The sequence below is a fragment of the Panulirus ornatus genome, chromosome 17, assembly GCF_036320965.1.
Source record: "Panulirus ornatus isolate Po-2019 chromosome 17, ASM3632096v1, whole genome shotgun sequence".
NCBI lineage: Eukaryota > Metazoa > Arthropoda > Malacostraca > Decapoda > Palinuridae > Panulirus > Panulirus ornatus.
Window position 1 is genome coordinate 22,739,384 of NC_092240.1, and position 21,362 is coordinate 22,760,745.

The 21,362-nt window shown below is 42.5% G+C and overlaps 1 protein-coding gene across 1 annotated transcript in view; it reads right to left on the minus strand.

Annotated features, from left to right (window-relative positions):
- LOC139754417 (uncharacterized) overlaps window positions 1-21,362 on the minus strand; it is an 87,010-nt gene that overhangs the window by 12,057 nt on the left and 53,591 nt on the right. Inside the window, exon 7 of the mRNA XM_071671694.1 lies at window positions 14,082-14,382. Coding sequence (XP_071527795.1) covers window positions 14,082-14,382 — 301 coding nt within the window. The remainder of the gene's footprint in view (window positions 1-14,081; window positions 14,383-21,362) is intronic.

Below are 21,362 nucleotides of genomic sequence, written 5' to 3' on the forward strand. Positions count from 1 at the left end.
TGGTGTGATCGAGTAAGTAATGAAAGGGTAAGAGAGATGTGTGGTAATAAAAAGAATGTGGTTAGGAGAGCAGAAGAGGGTGTTTTGAAATGGTTTGGTCACATAGAGAGAATGAGTGAGGAAAGATTGACAAAGAGGATATATGTGTCAGAGGTGGAGGGAACAAGGAGAAGTGGGAGACCAAATTGGAGGTGGGTAGATGAAGTGAAAAAGATTCTGAGCAATCGAGGCCTGAACATGCAGGAGGGTGAAAGGTATGCAAGGAATAGAGTGAATTGGAACGATGTGGTATACCAGGTTCAATGAGCTGTCAATGGATTGAACCAGGGCATGTGAAGCACCTGGGGTAAACCATGGAAAGTTCTGTGGGGCCTGGATGTGGAAAGGGAGCTGTGGTTTCAGTGCATTACACATGACAGCTAGAGACTGAGTGTGAACGAATGTGGTCTTTGTGGTCTTTTCCTGGCGCTTCCTTGCGCGCATGTGGGGGGGAGGGGGTTGTCATCTTATGTATGGTGGGGTGGCGACGGGAATGAATAAAGGCAGCTAGTATGAATTATGTACGTGTGTATATTTGTATATGTCTGTGTATGTATATATATGTATACGTTGATATGTACGTATAGGTATGTATATGTGCATGTGTGGATGTGTATGTATATGCATGTGTATGTGGGTGGGTTGGGCCATTCTTTCGTCTGTTTCCTTGCGCTTCCTCGCTATCGTGGAAGATGGCGGCAAAGCATAATAAAATAAAATATGAATAAGTTAGTTTGTAAAGTGTATCTGCAAAGTTCCCTGGGAGAGTAGTGATTGGGAAGGTGGTGGCATGCACAGTATCAGAGTACAGAGGAACAATGTGGCTTCAAGAGTGGTAAGGATTGTGTAGATAAGCTGTGTGCTTTAACAAAAGTGTGCAAAAAAATACTTAAAGAAAACAAAGGAGATGTATATGGAGTTTATGGATCTGGAGAAAGCATATGTTAAGGTTTAAAGAGATGCTCTATGGAAAGCATTACATATATATGGCGTTGGAGAAAAGCCACTAGAAGTATGAAGTTTTTATCAAGGGGTACAACAAGTACAAGTAGGCAGAAAGGAGGGAGAGTGTTCCAAGTGAAGGGTCTGTGGCAGAGGTGTTTGATGGCTCTGTAATTTATTTATGGTTGGGGAAGTGAGGGAGCTGGATGCAAGAGACAGGAGCAGGCATGCATTCTGTTGAGGGTAGAAGGACCTGGAAGTAAAGTCTGTTGTTGTTTGCTGATGAAATGGCTAGTTAAAAACTTGTGTGAGAAACTGCAAAAGCTGGTGTTTGAGTTTGGAGGATTGTATAAATGGAGAAAACTGAAATAAATGTAAAGTACAGTTACTAAAGTTAGCAGTGGAGAGAGACAAGTTAGCTGAAGTGTGAGTTGAAATGGAGAGAACTTCAAGGAATGGGGTGTTTTTGATATCTGGAAGTGAACATGGTTGTGAATGGAACCAAAGAATATAAATTGAGCCATAGGGTGGGTGAGGGGGTCAAGGATCTGGATGCATCAAGGAGTGTGTGGAAAGACGTCATTGTCAGTATGGGTAAAGATGGGCATGTCCCAAGAGTGTTATATGTATACGGGGCATGGGTTCTAGATGTTAAAGTTTACAGGAGGGTGAAGGTGTTGGAAATGAAATCCTTAGGGACAATAGGTAGCATGAAGAGGGTTGATTGAAGAAATGATAGGTTAAGAGAAAGGTGTGTTAATAAAAAAGAGTATGGTTGAGAGACCTGGAAAAGGTGCACTGAAATGGAAAGAGGATGGGTGAAGAGGGGTTAACAAAGTGGAGGGTACAAGAAGAGGGAGACTACACTAGAGATGAGTGGATGGAGCAGAGAAGGTTTTGAGTGCATGGGAACTAAACATCAAGGAAGGTGTATGTTGTGCACTGGATATTGAATTGGAGTGATGTGGTATACTGGGGGCAATGTGCTGTCAATAGGCTGCGCAAGGGAATATCAGTAAAGTGAAACCACATCCACGCACATGGATGAAGATACAGGGTTGTGGTTTCGGTTTCTCATATGAGACATACAAAGCAGATATAAGCAAATGGTATTCAATCTTTGTCTCTTCCTGTCACTAACTTGCTAACATGAGAAATAGCAAGTAAACATGATAAAAGTAATTAATAAACCATTCTTCCCTGAGGTGCCTGAGGATTGGCGGAATGCATGCATAGTGCCATTGTACAAAGGCAAAGGGGATAAGAGTGAGTGCTCAAATTACAGAGGTATAAGTTTGTTGAGTATTCCTGGTAAATTATATGGGAGGGTATTGATTGAGAGGGTGAAGGCATGTACAGAGCATCAGATTGGGGAAGAGCAGTGTGGTTTCAGAAGTGGTAGAGGATGTGTGGATCAGGTGTTTGCTTTGAAGAATGTATGTGAGAAATACTTAGAAAAGCAAATGGATTTGTATGTAGCATTTATGGATCTGGAGAAGGCATATGATAGAGTTGATAGAGATGCTCTGTGGAAGGTATTAAGAATATATGGTGTGGGAGGCAAGTTGTTAGAAGCAGTGAAAAGTTTTTATCGAGGATGTAAGGCATGTGTACGTGTAGGAAGAGAGGAAAGTGATTGGTTCTCAGTGAATGTAGGTTTGCGGCAGGGGTGTGTGATGTCTCCAGGGTTGTTTAATTTGTTTATGGATGGGGTTGTTAGGGAGGTAAATGCAAGAGTTTTGGAAAGAGGGGCAAGTATGAAGTCTGTTGGGGATGAGAGAGCTTGGGAAGTGAGTCAGTTGTTGTTCGCTGATGATACAGCGCTGGTGGCTGATTCATGTGAGAAACTGCAGAAGCTGGTGACTGAATTTGGTAAAGTGTGTGGAAGAAGAAAGTTAAGAGTAAATGTGAATAAGAGCAAGGTTATTAGGTACAGTAAGGTTGAGGGTCAAGTCAATTGGGAGGTGAGTTTGAATGGAGAAAAACTGGAGGAAGTGAAGTGTTTTAGATATCTGGGAGTGGATCTGGCAGCGGATGGAACCATGGAAGCGGAAGTGGATCATAGGGTGGGGGAGGGGGCGAAAATTCTGGGGGCCTTGACGAATGTGTGGAAGTCGAGAACATTATCTCGGAAAGCAAAAATGTGTATGTTTGAAGGAATAGTGGTTCCAACAATGTTGTATGGTTGCGAGGCGTGGGCTATGGATAGAGTTGTGCGCAGGAGGATGGATGTGCTGGAAATGAGATGTTTGAGGACAATGTGTGGTGTGAGGTGGTTTGATCGAGTGAGTAACGTAAGGGTAAGAGAGATGTGTGGAAATAAAAAGAGCGTGGTTGAGAGAGCAGAGGAGGGTGTTTTGAAGTGGTTTGGGCACATGGAGAGGATGAGTGAGGAAAGATTGACCAAGAGGATATATGTGTCGGAGGTGGAGGGAACAAGGAGAAGAGGGAGACCAAATTGGAGGTGGAAAGATGGAGTGAAAAAGATTTTGTGTGATCGGGGCCTGAACATGCAGGAGGGTGAAAGGAGGGCAAGGAATAGAGTGAATTGGAGCGATGTGGTATACTGGGGTTGACGTGCTGTCAGTGGATTGAATCAAGGCATGGAAAGCTGTGTAGGTATGTATATTTGCACGTGTGGACGTATGTATATACATGTGTATGGGGGGGGGTTGGGTCATTTCTTTCGTCTGTTTCCTTGCGCTACCTCGCAAACGCGGGAGACAGCGACAAAGTATAATATCTTCCCCTTTACCCTTGAGCTTCGTTTCACTCATCCAGAACATCCAGGTTTCTTTCCTCAAACATACTACCTATCCCTCCTCTCTTCTCATCTTGGTTACATCCACACACATTCAGATACCCCCAATCTGAGCCTTCACAGAGGATGAGCACCCCCAGCTTGACTCTTTCTTCTGTTTCCAGCCCATTTTATCAACTTCTATGACATGTGGGGAATGTGGAGGTAGAATCCTTTCTCCTCTACTTCTGGGTAGTGTTGTAGAAGGCAACTAAAAGGGGTGGGAGTGAGGGATGAAAATCCTTCCCTTCTTGTGTTTCAATTTCTAAAAGAGGAAACAAGAGTCAAGCGGGAAGTGCTCATCCTCCTCTAAGGCTCAGATTGGGGTGTCTGGATGTGTGTGGATGTAACCAAGATGAGAAGAAAGGAGAAATAGGTAGTATGCTTGAGGAAAGAAACCTGGTTGTTCTGGCTCTAAGCAAAACAAAGCTCAGGGGTAAAGGTGAAGACTGGTTTCAAAACATCTTCACAGTAAAGTCAAGGGTTAGTGAGAGGACAGACTTTGGAAGGAGTAGCACTATTCCTAAAGCAGGAGTTGTGGGAGTATGTGATAAAGTGTAAGGAAGTAAATTCTAGACTGATTTTGGTAAAAATGAAGGTGGGTGGCAAGAGATGGGTGATTACTGGTGGTTAAGCACCTGGTCATGAGAAGCAAGTAATTTGGGAGCAGCTGAGTGGGTGTGTCAGCAGTTTTGGTGCATGAGACTGGATACAAGTGATAGGTGATTTAAATACGAAGGTGAGTAAGGTGCCAAATGAGGGTATAATTGGTATGCATGAGGTATTGTGTTATGACTAGAAATGGAGAAGAGCTTGTTGATTTTTGTGCTGAAACAGTAATGCCACCCCATGTGTTAGTGAGGTAATGCCAAAAAACAGATGAAGAAAGGCCACATCCATGCACCCATTCTCCAGTTGTCATGTGTAATGCACTGAAACCACAGCTCCCTATCCGCATCCAGACCCCACAGACCTGTTCATAGTTTACTCACTCTATCCCCTCACTTCATCACTGCTTGTTATTACCACCCCATTTGCCCCCTTCGCCAATGTTCCCATTTGTTCCCTTGTCTTACGCACATTATTTACCTCCTTTCAAAACATCTTCTATTCTCCCTGTAACTTAATGATACTTTATTACCCAACTCTCATTTGCCCTCTCTTTCACCTCTTGCACCTTTCTTTTGACCTCCTGCTGCTTTCTTTTATACATCTCCCAGTCATTTGCACTACTTCCCTGCAAAAATCGTCCAAACACCTCTCATTTCTCTTTCACTAACAACTTAATTTCTTCATCCCACCACTCACTACCCTTGCTAATCTGCCCACCTCCCACCTTTCTCATGCAACATGCATCTCTCGCACGTGCCATAACTGCACCCCTACAAACATCCCATTCCTCACCCACTCCCTTCACATCTTTTGCTCTCACCTTTTGCCATCCTACACTTAATCTCTCCTAGTACTTCCTCATGCAAGTCTCCTTTCCAAGCTTACTTACTCTCACCACTCTCTTCCCCATGACATTCTCTTCTTTTTTGAAAACCTCAACACATCTTCACCTTAGCCTCCAAGAGTAGGAAGAAGGGAGAGTGATATGTTCCCAGTAAAGGCTGGTCTGCGGCAGAGGTGTGTGACGTCCCCATGGTTGTTTAATTTGTTTATAGATGGGGTGGTAAGGGAAGTAAGTGCTAGAGTTTTGGAGAGAGGGGCGAGTATGCAGTTGGTTGGGGATGAGACGGCCTGGGAAGTGAGTCAGTTGTTGTTCGCCGATGATACAGCTCTGGTGGCTGATTTGTGTGAGAAACTGTAGAAGTTGGTGACTGAGTTTGGAAAAGTGTGTGAAAGGAGAAAGTAGAGAGTAAATGTGAATAAGATTAAGGTTATTAAGTTCAGTAGGGTTGAGGGACCAGTTAAATGGGATGTAAGTTTGAATGGAGAAAAATTGGAAGTGAAGTGTTTTAAATATCTGGGAGTGGACTTAGCAGGAGATAGAATCAGAGAAGCAGAAGCGAGTTGCAGGGTGAGGTAGGGGGCGAAGGAACTGGGAGCGATGAAAAATGTGTGGAAGGAGAGAACATTATCTTGAAGAGCAAAAATGAGTATGGTTGAAGAAATAGTAGTTCCAACAATGTTTTATGGTTGCAAGGCATCGGCTATAGATAGGATTGTACAGAGGAGGGTGGATGTGTTGGAAGTTCAATGTTTGAGGACAATATGTGGTGTGAGGTAGTTTGATCAAGTAAGTAATGAAAGGGTAAGAGAGATATGAGGAAATAAAAAGAGTATGGTGGAGATAACAGAAGAGGGTGTGTTCAAATGGTTTGGAGATATGGAGAGAATGAGTGAGGAAAGATTGACAAAGAGGATATATGTGTCAAAGGTGGAGGGATCAAGGAAAAGCAGGAGACCAAATGGGAAGCGGAAGGATGGAATGAAAAAGATTTTGGGTGATTGGGACCTGAACATACAGGGGGTGAGAGGCGTGCAAGGAATAGAATGAATCAGAACAATATGGTATACCGGTGTTGGCATGCTGTCAACAGACTGAACTAGGGCATGTGAAGCATCTGGAGAGTAAATGTGCATAAGAGCAAGGTTATTAGGTACAGTAGGGTTAAGGGTCAAGTCAATTGGGAGGTAAGTTTGAATGGAGAAAAACTGGCGGGAGTGAAGTGTTTTAGATATCTGGGAGTAGATTTGGCAGAAGATGGAACCATGGAAGCAAAAGTGAATCATAGGGTGGGGGGAGGGGGGCAAAAGTTTTGGGAGCATTGAAGAATGTATGGAAGTCGAGGACATTATCTCGGAAAGCAAAAATGGGTAAGTTTGAAGGAATAGTAGTTCCAACAATGTTATATGGTTGCAAGGTGTGGGCTTGAGATAGAGTTGTGCGGAGGAGGGTGGATGGGCTGGAAATGAGATGTCTGAGGACAATATGTGGTGTGAGGTGGTTTGATCGAGTAAGTAATAATAGGGTAAGAGAGATGTGTGGTAATAAAAAGAGTGTGGTTGAGAGAGCAGAAGAGGGTGTTTTGAAATGGTTTGGTCACATGGAGAGAATGAGTGAGGAAAGATTGACCAAGAGGATATATGTGTCAGAGGTGGAGGGAACGAGGAGAAGTGGGAGACCAAATTGGAGGTGGAAAGATGGAGTGAAAAAGATTTTGAGTGATCGGGGCCTAAGCATGCAGGAGGGTGAAAGGCAGGCAAGGAATAGAGTGAATTGGAACGATGTGGTATACCGGGGTCGACATGCTGTCAATGGATTAAACCAGGGCATGTGAAGCGTCTGGGGTAAACCATGGAAAGTTCTGTGGGGCCTGGATGTGGAAAGGGAGCTGTGGTCTCGGTGCATTATTACATGACAGCTAGAGATTAAGTGTGAATGAATGGGGCCTTTGTTGTCTTCCTAGCGCTACGTCGCGCACATGAGGGGGGAGGGGGTTATCATTTCATGTGTGGCGGGGTGGCAAAGGGAATGAATAAAGGCAGACAGTATGAATTATGTACATGTGTATATATGTATATGTCTGTGTGTGTGTATATATGTTGAGATGTATAGGTATGTATATTTGCATGTGTGGATGTGTATGTATATACATGTGTATGTGGGTGGGTTGGGCCATTCTTTCGTCTGTTTCCTTGCACTATCTCGCTAACACGGGAGACAGCGACAAAGCAAAATAATACAAAAAAGAACATGTACATATTCATACTTACTTGCCTCTAATTCATTCCTGGTGCCACCCCACCCCACAGGAAACAGCATCGCTGCCCCCTGCTTCAGTGAGGTAGCACCATGAAAACACATAAAAGAGGCCACATTCGTTCACACTCAGTCTTTAGTTGTCATGTGTAACACACCGAAACCTCACCTCCCTATCCACAGCCAGGCCCCACAGACCTTTACATGATTTACCCCAGACATTTCACATGCACGACTCTCACCCTCCTGTATGCTCAGGCCACAATTGCTCAAAATATTTTTCACTCCATCCTTCCATCTCCAGTTTGGTCCCCAACTTCTCGTTTCCTCCACCTCTGACACATATATCATTATTTTGTGGAAGCGACAGTGAAGATTTGTAGAGGCTTTCAGAAAAGAAGAGAGAATGCTGGGGTGAAGAGAGTGGTGAGAGTAAGTGAGCTTGGGAAGGAGACGTGCGAGGAAGTACCGGGAGAGACTGAGTACAGAATGGAAAAAGGTGAGAACAAAGGACGTAAGGGAAGTGGGGCTGGAATGGGATGTATTTAGGGAAGCAGTGATGGCTTGCACAAAAGATACCTGTGGCATGAGATACATGGGAGGTGGGCAGATTAGAAAGGGTAGTGAGTGGTGGGATGAAGAAGTAAGATTATTAGTGAAAGAGAAGAGAGAGGCATTGGGACAATTTTTGTAGGGAAATAATGCAAATGACTGGGAGATGTATAAAAGAAAGAGGCAGGAGGTCAAGAGAAAGGTGCAAGAGGTGAAAAAGAGGGCAAATGAGAGTTGGGGTGAGAAAGTGTTATTAAATTTTAGGGAGAATAAAAAGATGTTTCGGAAGGAGGTAAATAAAGTGCATAAGACAAGGGAACAAATGGGAAAATCAGTGAAGGGTATAATGGGGAGGTGATAACAAGTAGTGGTGATGTAAGGAGATGGAGTATTTTGAAGGTTTGTTGAATGTGTTTGATGATAAAGTGGCAGATATAGGGTGTTTTCGTCGAGGTGGCATGCAAAGTGAGAGGGTTAGGGAGAATGATTTGGTAAACAGAGAAGAGGCAGTGAAAGCTTTGTGGAAGATGAAAGCCGGCAAGACAGCAGGCTTGGATGGTATTGCAGTGGAATTTATCAAAATAGGGGGTGATTGTATTGTTGAATGGTTGGTAAGGTTATTTAATGTATGTATGACTCATGGTGTGGTGCCTGAGGATTGGCAGAATGCTTGCATAGTGCCATTGTACAAAGGCAAAGGGGATAAAAGTGAGTGCTCAAATTACAGAGGTATATGATTGTTGAGTATTCCTTGGAAATTACATGGGAGGGTATTGATTGAGAGGGTGAAGGCATGTACAGAGCATCAGATTGGGGAAGAGCAGTGTGGCTTCAGAAGTGGTAGAGGATGTGTGGATCAGGTGTTAGCTTTGAAGAATGTACGTGAGAAATACTTAGAAAAGCAAATGGATTTGTAAGTAGCATTTATGGATCTGGAGAAGGCATATGATATAGTTGATAGAGATGCTCTGTGAAAGATATTAATATATGGTGTGGGAGGCAAGTTGTTAGAAGCAATGAAAAGTTTTTATTGAGGATGTAAGGCATGTGTATGTGTAGGAAGAGAGGAAAGTGATTGGTTCTCGGTGAATCTTGGTTTGTGGCAGGGGTGTGTGATGTCTCCATGGTTGTTTAATTTGTTTGGGGATTGGGTTGTTAGGGAGATGAACGCAAGAGTTTTGGAAAGAGGGGCAAGTATGCAGTCTGTCATGGATGAGAGAGATTGGTAAGTGAGTCAGTTGTTGTTCGCTGATAATAAAGCGCTGGTGGCTGATTCGGGTGAGAAACTGCAGAAGCTGGTGACTGAGTTTGGTAAAGTGTGTGAATGAAGAAAGCTGAGAGTAAATGTGAATAAGAGCAAGGTTATTAGGTACAGTAGGGTTGAGGGACAAGTCAATTGAGAGGTATGTTTGAATGGAGAAAAAATGGAGGAAGTGAAGTGTTTTAGATATCTGGGAGTGGATTTGGCAGCTGATGGAACCATGGAAGCAGAAGTGAATCATAGGGTGGGGGAGGGGGCAAAGGTTCTGGGAGCAATGAAGAATGTGTGGAAGGCCAGAACATTACCTTGGAGAGCAATTATGACTATATTTGAAGGAATAGTAGATCCCACAATGTTATATGGTTGCAAGGCATGGGCTATAGATAAGGTTGTGCAGAGGATGGATGAGTTGGAAATGAGATGATTGAGGACAATATGAGGTGTGAGGTGGTTTGATTGAGTAAGTAATGAACAGGTAAGAGAGATGTGTGGTAATAAAAAGAGTGTGTTTGAGAGAGCAGAAGAGGGTGTAATGAAATGGTTTGGTCATATGGAGAGAATGAGTGAGGAAAGATTGACAAAGAGGATAAATGTGTCGGAGGTGGAGGGAATGAGGAAAAGTGGGAGACCAAATTTTAGGAGGAAAGATGGACTGAAAAAGATTTTGAATGATTGGGGCCTGAACATGCAGGAGGGTGGAATGATGTGGTATACCGGGGTCGACGTGCTGTCAATGGATTGAACCAGGGCATGTGAAGCGTCTGGGGTAAACCATGGAAAGTTTTGTTGGGCCTGGATGTGGAAAGGGAGCTGTGGTTTCAGTGCATTATGCATGACAGCTAGAGACTGAATGTGAACGAATGTGGCCTTTGTTGTCTTTTCCTAGCGCTACCTCACACACATGCAAGGGGAGGGGTTTGTCATTTCATTTGTGGCGAGGTGGCGACGGAAATGAATAAGGGCAGACAGTATGAATTATGTACATGTGTATATATGTATATGTCTCTGTGTGTATGTATATATATATGGTGAGATGTATAGGTACATTTATGTGCGTGTGTGGACGTGTATGTATATACATGTGTATGTGGGTGGCTTGGGCCATTCTTTCGTCTGTTTCCTTGTGTTGCCTCGCTAACATGGGAGACAGCAACAAAGTATTATAAATAAATATAAAATAAAAAAGATATTTTGGAAGGAGGAAAATAAAGTGCGTAACACAAGAGAAAAAAATGAGAACATTGGTGAAGGGGGATAATGGAGAGGTAATAACAAGTAATGGTGAAGTGAGAAGGAGATGGAGTGAGTATTTTGAAGGTTTGTTGAATGTGCTTGAGTGGCAGATATAGGGTGTTCTGGTCAAGGTGGTGTGCATACTGAGAGGGTCAGGGAGAATGGTTTGGTAAACAGAGAAGAGGTAGTGAAAGCTTTGTGGAAGATGAAAGCCAGCACGGTGATGGGTTTGAATGGTATTCCAGTGGAATTTATTAAAAAAGGGGTGACTGTGTTGTTGACTGGTTGGTAAGGATATTCAATGTATTTATAGTTAAGTGCCTGAGGATTGGTGGAATGCATGCATAGTGCCATTGTAAAATGGTAAAGGGGATAAAGGTAAGTGTTCAAATTACAGAAGTATAAGTTTGTTGAGTATTCCTGGGTAAGTGTATGGGAGGGTAGTGACTGAGAGGGTAAAGGCATTTACAGAGCATCAGATTAAGGAGGAGCAGTGTGGTTTCAGAAGTGGCAGAGAATGTGTGGATCAGGTGCTTGCTTTGAAGAATGTATGTAAGAATTACTTAGAAAAACAGATGGATTTGTATGTAGCATTTATGGATCTGGAGAAGGCATATGATAAGAGTTGATAGAGATACTCTGTGGAAGGCATTAAGAGTATATGGTGTGGGAGGTAAGTTGCTAGAAGCAGTGAACATCTTTTATCAAGGATGTCAGGCATGTGTACAAGTAGGAAGAGAGGAAAGTGATTGGTTCCCAGTTAATGTCGGTTTGCAGTGGGTGCATGATGTCTCCATGGTTGTATAATATGTTTATGGATGGGGTTGTTAGGGAGATGAACGCAAGAGTTTTGGAGAGGGCCAAATATGCAGTCTGTTATGGATGAGAGGGCTTGGGAAGTAAATCAGTTGTTGTTCGCTGATGATACAGTGCTGGTGACTGAGTTTAGTAAAGTGTGTGAAAGAAGAAAGCTGAGAGTAAATGTGATTAAGAGCAAGGTAATTAGGTTCAGGACGGTTGAGGGACAAGCTAATTGGGAGGTGAGTTTGAATGGAGAAAAACTGGAGGAAGTGAAGTGTTTTAGATATCTGGGAGTGGATCTGGCAGCGGATGGAACCATGGAAGCGGAAGTGGATCATAGGGTGGGGGAGGGGGCGAAAATTCTGGGAGCCTTGAAGAATGTGTGGAAGTCGAGAACATTATCTCGGAAAGCAAAAATGGGTATGTTTGAAGGAATAGTGGTTCCAACAATGTTGTATGGTTGCGAGGCGTGGGCTATGGATAGAGTTGTGCGCAGGAGGATGGATGTGCTGGAAATGAGATGTTTGAGGACAATGTGTGGTGTGAGGTGGTTTGATCGAGTAAGTAACGTAAGGGTAAGAGAGATGTGTGGAAATAAAAAGAGCGTGGTTGAGAGAGCAGAAGAGGGTGTTTTGAAATGGTTTGGGCACATGGAGAGAATGAGTGAGGAAAGATTGACCAAGAGGATATATGTGTCGGAGGTGGAGGGAACGAGGAGAAGAGGGAGACCAAATTGGAGGTGGAAAGATGGAGTGAAAAAGATTTTGTGTGATCGGGGCCTGAACATGCAGGAGGGTGAAAGGAGGGCAAGGAATAGAGTGAATTGGAGCGATGTGGTATACCGGGGTTGACGTGCTGTCAGTGGATTGAATCGGGGCATGTGAAGCGTCTGGGGTAAACCATGGAAAGCTGTGTAGGTATGTATATTTGTGTGTGTGGACGTATGTATATACATGTGTATGGGGGTGGGTTGGGCCATTTCTTTCGTCTGTTTCCTTGCGCTACCTCGCAAATGCGGGAGACAGCGACAAAGCAAATAAATATTGGTGGCATCAGCAGGCAAATGAGTCAGTCATGATAGGGACCTTTCACTTGGCATGGGTAGATGGCAACACCTACTGGGTGCCCGTGGCATCCATATGATGTCCATAAGTTACATATATTAAAGTTTAAATAAAGGTATAAAAGAGAAAAGATATGTAAATCATTAGAAGGGTGACATTACAGAGTGAACTGCTCATTGTTGTGTATGAGGTGTTCAAACTTAGGTGCAGGAAGAAACAAAACTATCTGGGTTCTCAAGGCCATTTTCTGATCATAAAAATTTTAGCCAATGGCAGAGGCTGTTCAAACTTTTCTATTTGCTGCTGACTTCCACCATTCTTCATAGTGAACTGTTGTCCTGAGTTGACGATCGCAGACAAAAGGCTGAAGAAATGATAATGCTAAAAAAAACAAGAATATAGCAGACAAGACAACCCAGCAGCACACTACTGTTGACGGGAAAAGAGGAAAGACAAATCTGCCTAGGAGGAAGCTACATATCATGGAACAAAGTGATAGAGAAAAGCAAAAGTTGAGCTTGGAGGTTAGAACTTGATGCCCTACCCATCAAAAGCTTTTGACACATCAAGGGCTACAATATTAAGATAATTTGGAGGCTCTCAGAGATTAACAGATATTAGCAAGATAAACGACGATATAACTGGAGGATCTTGCCTCACAAAAGCCATCCTGGTGATCAAATAGAAGTGAGCTTCAAGAAATTTCAGGATATTGGAGTTTCGAAGAGATTCAAAGACTTTGGATATAGAAGTCAAAGAAACAGGATGACAGCAAGAAGAGTTAGAACAGTCAAAATTCTCTGAAATAGACTATATCAAAGCATGTTTCTTAGAAAGAAAAGAGGACAAGAGGATGGATGCCATCTGGTCCAATTGTCTCGCTTGTGTCCACAGCAGAAAGTGCTTTTTGGACTAAGGAAAGAATTTATAGGCAGGGGCATAGAATTAGTAAATGAAGTTAATCATCCAAGGTGGAGTTTGAAGAGAAAAAATCCAAAAACAGTTGTTTTATCAATGGAAGAAAGAGCAACAGTACTGTCAAAGCAAAAGCATCGGAAAAGCAAAGGAAAGGCAGACAAGAGATATTGTTATGGATGCTTTTGGTTAAGGACCCAGATAGACCTATCAGTACATGAAGAGGAGAGGTTCTTGCACTTCCTTCAGATAAAAGCATGTTTTATATCATGGATAACCCAAGTTCAATGCTTTTCAGCAAAGAAGAATGTTGAACACAAGTCTGAGGAAGGAGGATTTTTCTAGGCCTGGTAAGCCAAGTCCCTTGTCCAAAAACAGGAATGTTGAAATCAAAGACAGGAAGAAACAGTCATCATTAAAAAAGAGGGGATGTATGCTTCCATTACCATTACACTAGCTTCTGCAACATGATAAGCAGAGGCAGTAATCTAACCAAGAATAATAATCTTTTCATGTATGTTCACTGTAAGGGAGAATAAATACTTTCCATGAACTCCCTTTATGTCACAGAAAGCAAGTAAGTGGGGTGAGAGCAGGCAGCTGGATACTGTCCACTTCTTGTATTTCAATTTCTAGATGATGGAATGGAAAGGCAATCTTTTTCTTAAATTAGTCCAATCAATGCTATTAACAGTGGATGTACATAAACATGGCCTTTGTTCATTTGTTCCTCCTGCTATTTCATGTGGTAGAAGTAATTAGGTGTAATAAATCATAAAAACATTCAATGTCACTAGTACATGAAATGAATCTATAAGCAACAGAAATTCACTTGATACTGTACCATGTTTCTGGTGCTGCCGAAGGAGTGCTTGATAATCAAATCTGTCCTCTTCCTGACTCTCCTTTCGTCCCCAGTTCTGCGCAAGTGCTCCCCATGGGTTCTTTGGTCCGTCATCTACAATTCTATCTTCTCTTCCCCACATGCGGCTTTCTTCAAGTTCTCTTCTTCGCTGTGCTTCACGTATTCGTCTTCTTCCACTTTCACTAAGCAAACCTTTAATTCCTGCAAGAAGCCATATAACTTGAGTGAAATTAACAATGTAACCAAATCATAATCAAGAAACTCTACCTCTCATTTCTTCCATAAATTAAGGTGAGAGTTTTATCAAAAAGAAGCAAATGTCACCTTCAGCAGGTAAGTTTCAAAAACTGAAAACCTTTTCCATATGAAGCAGTTCCCACGAGTATGGGATATATTCTTTTGGAAACTATGGGTCTGGACCTTCCAACCCTCAGTAACTGCGATGAGAAAACACAAGCCTTCTTTCACACTTTGCTTAAAGCACATAATCACAATCATGGCATCTCACTTGTTCCAAGCTTGCCATCAGTCAATGTGTGTCCACCACTGGACTAATATCATCAACTTATGAAACCAAATTATAATCAAGAAACTCTACCTCTCATTTCTTTCATAAACTAAGGTGAGAGTTTTATCAAAAAGAAGCAAATGTCACCTTCAGCAGGTAAGTTTCAAAAACTGAAAACCTTTTCTATATGAAGCAGTTCCCACGAGTATGAGATATATTCTCTTAGAAACTATGGGTCTGGACCTTCCAACCCTCGGTAATTCTGATGAGAAAATGCAAGCCTTCTTTCACACTTTGCTTAAAGCACATAATCACAATCATGGCATCTCACTTGTTCCAGGCTTGCCATCAGTCAATCTTTGTCCACCACTGGACTAATGTCATCAACTTATGTCCAGTGTATCATAGCTCACCACTTGCAGGTTCAAGATGTCAAGGCAAAGGTTTTCAACAAAAAAAATAAAGGGGGGGGGGGGCAGTGTGAAGCAAAACCAGAAAAAAAAAATGCTTGTGATACACAGCTTCAGAAAGAAATGCCTTTTCAATCTTAAAAACCTATAATTCTTTACTCTGGGGTCTGTTCAACAAGCATGAGAGGATACCAACAAGGAGATGGGTTTGAGGAAAATTTTCAGAAGCAACCAAATCAAGAGGCAAAGAAGAAAATAAATAGTGAACAGGAAGTACACTGACAATCCTGAAAAAGCAATCCCCATACCCACTCAGGGAAGATGTGCAATAACTAAACTAAGTTACAGTACCATTTGAAGAAAACAGAAGACGTCTGCCAAAGAACACTTTTCGTGATTTTCTCCAATGGAAGGCTTTGAGGTTGGCTAAGGAATAGACCACCTTCTCGCATCATGTGCTCCAGTGTAAAGCCCAGGATGAGCCAATGAAATGAGTTTCTAAATCCATATAGAAATATTCCTTGCCAAAGGGGGTTTTAAAGTTCCTGGGTGAGCAAATACAAGGTTTCCTCATCTTCTGGGTATGTCCAATGGGTCTCTAAGAGATTTCACCGGGCATAAGACAATGACACTCTCTAGATAAAGTTCATTATAATAGAGCTATCTATAAATGTAAAAATTTTATCCTCTGCCAAAAGTCTATGGCTTTATCTTAATCCATAAATGATTGGAAATGAAGCCAAAAGATTTTATTGTATGAAAATGATGTGAAATTCACTAACTCCCCTCCTAAGGACCTACGCTATAACCTCTCACCCTCCTCTCTAGCTGCTAACACATGCCTTACTCTCTTACTAAAAACTCATCATTAGCTTCTTACAGCTTTCTTCCCACACCATACATGCATAGTACCTTCCACAGAGGATTTCTACTAATGTTATAATATGCTTTCTCTAATTTCATAAATGCCACATACACATTCTTCTGTTTCTCTAAGTATTTCTCACACACATTCTTCATTGCAAACATCTGATCCACAAATCCTCTTCCACTTCTAAAACCACTGTTCCTCCCCAGCTGGATGTTCTGTGCATGCCACCACCCTGTCAATCACCACCCTCCCATAAAAGTTACCTAGTTCACTCTCAACAACTGAATACCTCTGTAATTCTAACATCCACCCTTGTACTCCTTGCCTCTATACAATGGCACTATACAAGCATGTTGCCAATCTTCATTCTAACATTCACCCTTATATTCCTTGCCTTTATACAATAACACTGTACAAGCATTTTGCTAATCTTCAGGATCTTCAACCGGATTTATACACACAATGAAAATTCCAGCCAACCAATCAACAACAGTCACACCCTTTCCTAAAGATATTCAATTGCAATATCATCCACACAAGCCACCTTACCACATTTCATCTTATGCATGGCTTTCAACAATTCTTCTCTTTTCTCCAGCCCATTTCCATTGACTCTTTCACTTCAAATACCTCCCAAACCAAACATCCTATATCTACCACCCTATCATCAAACAGATTCAACAGTACTCACTCCATCTCCTTTTCACCTCATCACTGCCTGTTACCTCTTGCTCATTTGCTTTCTTTACCAGGTTTCCCATTTGTTCCCCAGTTTTTTCCACTCTATCAACCTCCTTCCAAAACATTTTCCCATTTTCCTTAAAATTTGTTGAAAATCACCCAAACTCTCATTTGCCACCTGCTTACCATCTTTTCTCCTCCACATATACTCATGCATGTTACTCTTTTTGAACCAAGTATTCAAAATCATCAGTCCTTTTTCAGCAGACAACTCCACAAGCTGCTCCACATTTCTATTCACCTCACTACATACCCTATCCCCAATCATACCCTCAACTGTCACATTATCCACATTTGCATTCATATCTACTATCACTAATGCCTGACCACTTGCACCAAAACTGCTGACACAAACTAAGTTGCTACAAAAACACTTGCTATATTTTTTCTCTGTCATCCACCTCATGGCCAAAAGCATATTCAATAATAGTAGTAGTAGTAATAATAATAACAATAATAATAGGGGAGAAAGAATACTTCCCACGCATTCCCCGCATGTCAAAGAGGGCGACTATGGGGGACGGGAGCGGGGGACTAGAAACCCTCCCATCCTTGTACTTTAACTTTCTAAAAGGGGAAACAGGAGTCACACAAGGAGTAATCATCCTCCTTGAAGGCTCAGATTGGGGTATCTAAATATGTATGGATGTAACCAAGATGAGAAAAAAGGAGAACAGGTAGTATGTTTGAGGAAAGGAACCTGAATGTTTTGACTCTAAGTGAAATGTAGCTCAAGGGTAAAGGGGAGGAGTGGTTTGGGAATGGTTTGAGAGTAAAGTCAGAGGTTGGTGAGAGGACAAGAGCAAAGGAAGGAGTATCACTGCTCCTGAAGTAGGAGTTGTGGGAGTATGTGACAGAGTGTATAAAAGTAAACTAGAATGATATGGGTAAAACTGAAAGTGGATGGTGAGAGATTGGTGATTATTGGTGCCTATGTACCTGGGCATGACAAGAAAGATCACAAGAGGCAAGTGCTTTGGGAGCAGCTGAGTGAGTGTGTTAGCAGATTTGATGCATGAGACCGGGTTTTAGTGATGGGTGATTTGAATGCAAAGGTGAGTAATGTGGCAGTTGAGGGAATAATTGGTGTAAAGTGGGTGTTCAGTGTAGTAAATGGAAATGGTGAGGAGCTTGTAGATTTGTGTGCTGAAAAAGGACTGGTGATTGGGAATACCTGGTTTAAAAAGAGAGATATACATAAGTGTTTTAGATATCTGGGAGTGGATCTAGCAGCGGATGGAACCATGGAAGCGGAAGTGGATCATAGGGTGGGGGAGGGGGCGAAAATTCTGGGGGCCTTGAAGAATGTGTGGAAGTCGAGAACATTATCTCGGAAAGCAAAAATGGGTATGTTTGAAGGAATAGTGGTTCCAACAATGTTGTATGGTTGTGAGGCGTGGGCTATGGATAGAGTTGTGCGCAGGAGGATGGATGTGCTGGAAATGAGATGTTTGAGGACAATGTGTGGTGTGAGGTGGTTTGATCGAGTGAGTAACGTAAGGGTAAGAGAGATGTGTGGAAATAAAAAGAGCGTGGTTGAGAGAGCAGAAGAGGGTGTTTTGAAGTGGTTTGGGCACATGGAGAGAATGAGTGAGGAAAGACTGACCAAGAGGATATATGTGTCGGAGGTGGAGGGAACGAGGAGAAGAGGGAGACCAAATTGGAGGTGGAAAGATGGAGTGAAAAAGATTTTGTGTGATCGGGGCCTGAACATGCAGGAGGGTGAAAGGAGGGCAAGGAATAGAGTGAATTGGAGCGATGTGGTATACCGGGGTTGACGTGTTGTCAGTGGATTGAATCAAGGCATGTGAAGCGTCTGGGGTAAACCATGGAAAGCTGTGTAGGTATGTATATTTGCGTGTGTGGACGTATGTATGTACATGTGTATGGGGGGGGTTGGGCCATTTCTTTCGTCTGTTTCCTTGCGCTACCTCGCAAACGCGGGAGACAGCGACAAAGTATAATAAATAAATAAATAATGTATGTAAGTAGGAGAGATGGCCAGAGAGCGTTACTGGATTACGTGTTAATTGATAAACGCGTGAAAGAGAGACTTTTGGATGTTAATGTGCTGAGAGGTGCAATTGGAGGGATGTTTGATTATCATATTGTAGAGGCTAAGGTGAAGATTTGTACAGGTTTCCAGAAAAGTAGAGAAAATGTTGGGATGAAGAGAGTGGTGAGAGTAAGTGGGCTTGGGAAGGAGACTTGTGTGAAGAAGTACCAGGAGAGATTGAGTACAGAATGGAAAAAGGTGAGAGCAAATGACGTAAGGGGAGTGGGGGAGGAATGGGATGTATTTAGGGAAGCAGTGATGGCATGCACAAAAGATGCTTGTGGCACGAGAAGCGTGGGAGGTGGGCAAATCAGAAAGGGTAGTGAGTGGTGGGATGAAGAAGTAAGATTATTAGTGAAAGAGAAGAGAGAGGCATTGGGACAATTTTTGCAGAGGAAAAGTGTAAATGACTGGAAAATGCATAAAAGAAAGAGGCAAGAGGTCAAGAAAAAGTGAAAGAGGTGAAAAAGAGGGCAAATGAGAGTTGGGGTGAGAGAGTATCATTAAATTTTGGGGAGAATAAAAAGATGTTTTGGAAGGAGGTAAATAAAGTGCGTAACACAAGAGAACAAATGGGAACATCAGTGAAGGGGGCTAATGGGAAGGTAATAACAAGTAGTGGTGATGTGAGAAGGAGGAGTGAGTATTTTGAAGGCTTGTTGAATGTGTTAGATGATACAGTGGCAAATATAGGGTGTTTTGGTCGAGGTGGTGTGCAAAGTAAGAGGGTCAGAGAGAATGGTTTGGTAAACAGAGAACAGGTAGTGAAAGCGTTGCGGAAGATGAAAGCTAACAAGGCGGCGGCAGGTCTCGATGGTACTGCAGTGCAATTTATTAAAAAGGGGGTTGACTGTGTTGTTCACTGGTTGATGAGGATATTCAATGTATGTATGTATGGCTCATGGTGAAGTGCCTGATGATTGGCAGAAAACATGCATAGTGCCATTGTACAAAGGCAAAGAGGATAAAAATGAGTGTTCAAATTACAGAGGTATAAATTTGTTGAGTATTCCTGGGAAATTATATGGGAGGGTATTGATTGAGAGGGTGAAGGCATGTACAGAGCATGAGATTGGGGAAGAGCAGTGTGGTTTCAGAAGTGGTAGAGGACGTATGGATCAGGTGTTTGCTTTGGAGAATGTATGCGAGAAATACTTAGGATTGGCAGAAAACATGCATAGTGCCATTGTACAAAGGCAAAGAGGATAAAAATGAGTGTTCAAATTACAGAGGTATAAATTTGTTGAGTATTCCTGGGAAATTATATGGGAGGGTATTGATTGAGAGGGTGAAGGCATGTACAGAGCATCAGATTGGGGAAGAGCAGTGTGGTTTCAGAAGTGGTAGAGGACGTATGGATCAGGTGTTTGCTTTGGAGAATGTATGCGAGAAATACTTAGGAAAGCAAATGGATTTGCATGTAACATTTATGGATCTGGAGAAGGCATATGATAGAGTTGATAGAGATGCTCTGTGGAAGGTATTAAGAGTATATGGTGTGGGAGGCAAGTTGTTAGAAGCAGTGAAAAGTTTTTATCAAGGATGTAAGGCATGTGTATGAGTAGGAAGAGAGGAAACTGATTGGTTCTCAGTGAATGTTGGTTTGTGGCAGGGGTGCGTGATGTCTCCATGGTTGTTTAATTTGTTTATGGATGGGGTTGTGAGGGAAGTGAATGCAAGAGTTTTGGATAGAGGGGCATAGATGCAGTCTGTTGTGGATGAGAGAGCTTGGCAAGTGAGTCAGTTGTTGTTCGCTGATGATACAGTGCTGGTGGCTGATTCGGGTGAGAAACTGCAGAAGCTGGTACCTGAGTTTGGTAAAGTGTGTGAAAGAAGAAAGCTGAGAGTAAATGTGAATAAGAGCAAGGTTATTAGGTACAATAGGGTTGAGGGACAAATCGATTGGGAGGTAAGTTTGAATGGAGAAAAACTGGAGGAAGTGATGGAGAAAAACTGGAGGAAGTGAAGTGCTTTAGATATCTGGGAGTGGATTTGGCAGCAGATGGAACCATGGAAGCGGAAGTGAGTCACAAAGTTCTGGGAGCATTGAAAAATGTGTGGAAAGCGAGAACATTATCTTGGAAAGCAAAAATGGCTATGATTGAAGAATAGTGGTTCCAACAATGTTATATAGTTGTGAGACGTGGGCTATACATAGAGTTGTGCGGAGGAGGGTGGATGTGTTGGAAATGAGATGTTTGAGGACAATATGTGGTGTGAGGAGGTTTGATCAAGTAAGCAATGAAAGGGTAAGAGAGATGTGTGGTAATAAAAAGAGTGTGGTTGAGAGAGCAGAAGAGGGTGTTTTGAAATGGTTTGGCCACATGGAGAGAATGAGTGAGAAAAGATTGACAAAGAGGATATATGTGTCAGAGGTGGAGGGAACAAGGAGAAGTGGGAGACCAAATTGGAGGTGGAAAGATGGAGTGAAAAAGATTTTGAGCGATCAAGGCCTGAACATGCAGGAGGGTGAATGGCGTGCAAGGAACAGAGTGAATTGGAATGATGTGGTATACCAGGGTCAACGTGCTGTCAATGGATTGAACCAGGGTATGTGAAGCATCTGGGGTAAACCTGGAAAGTTTTGTGGGGCCT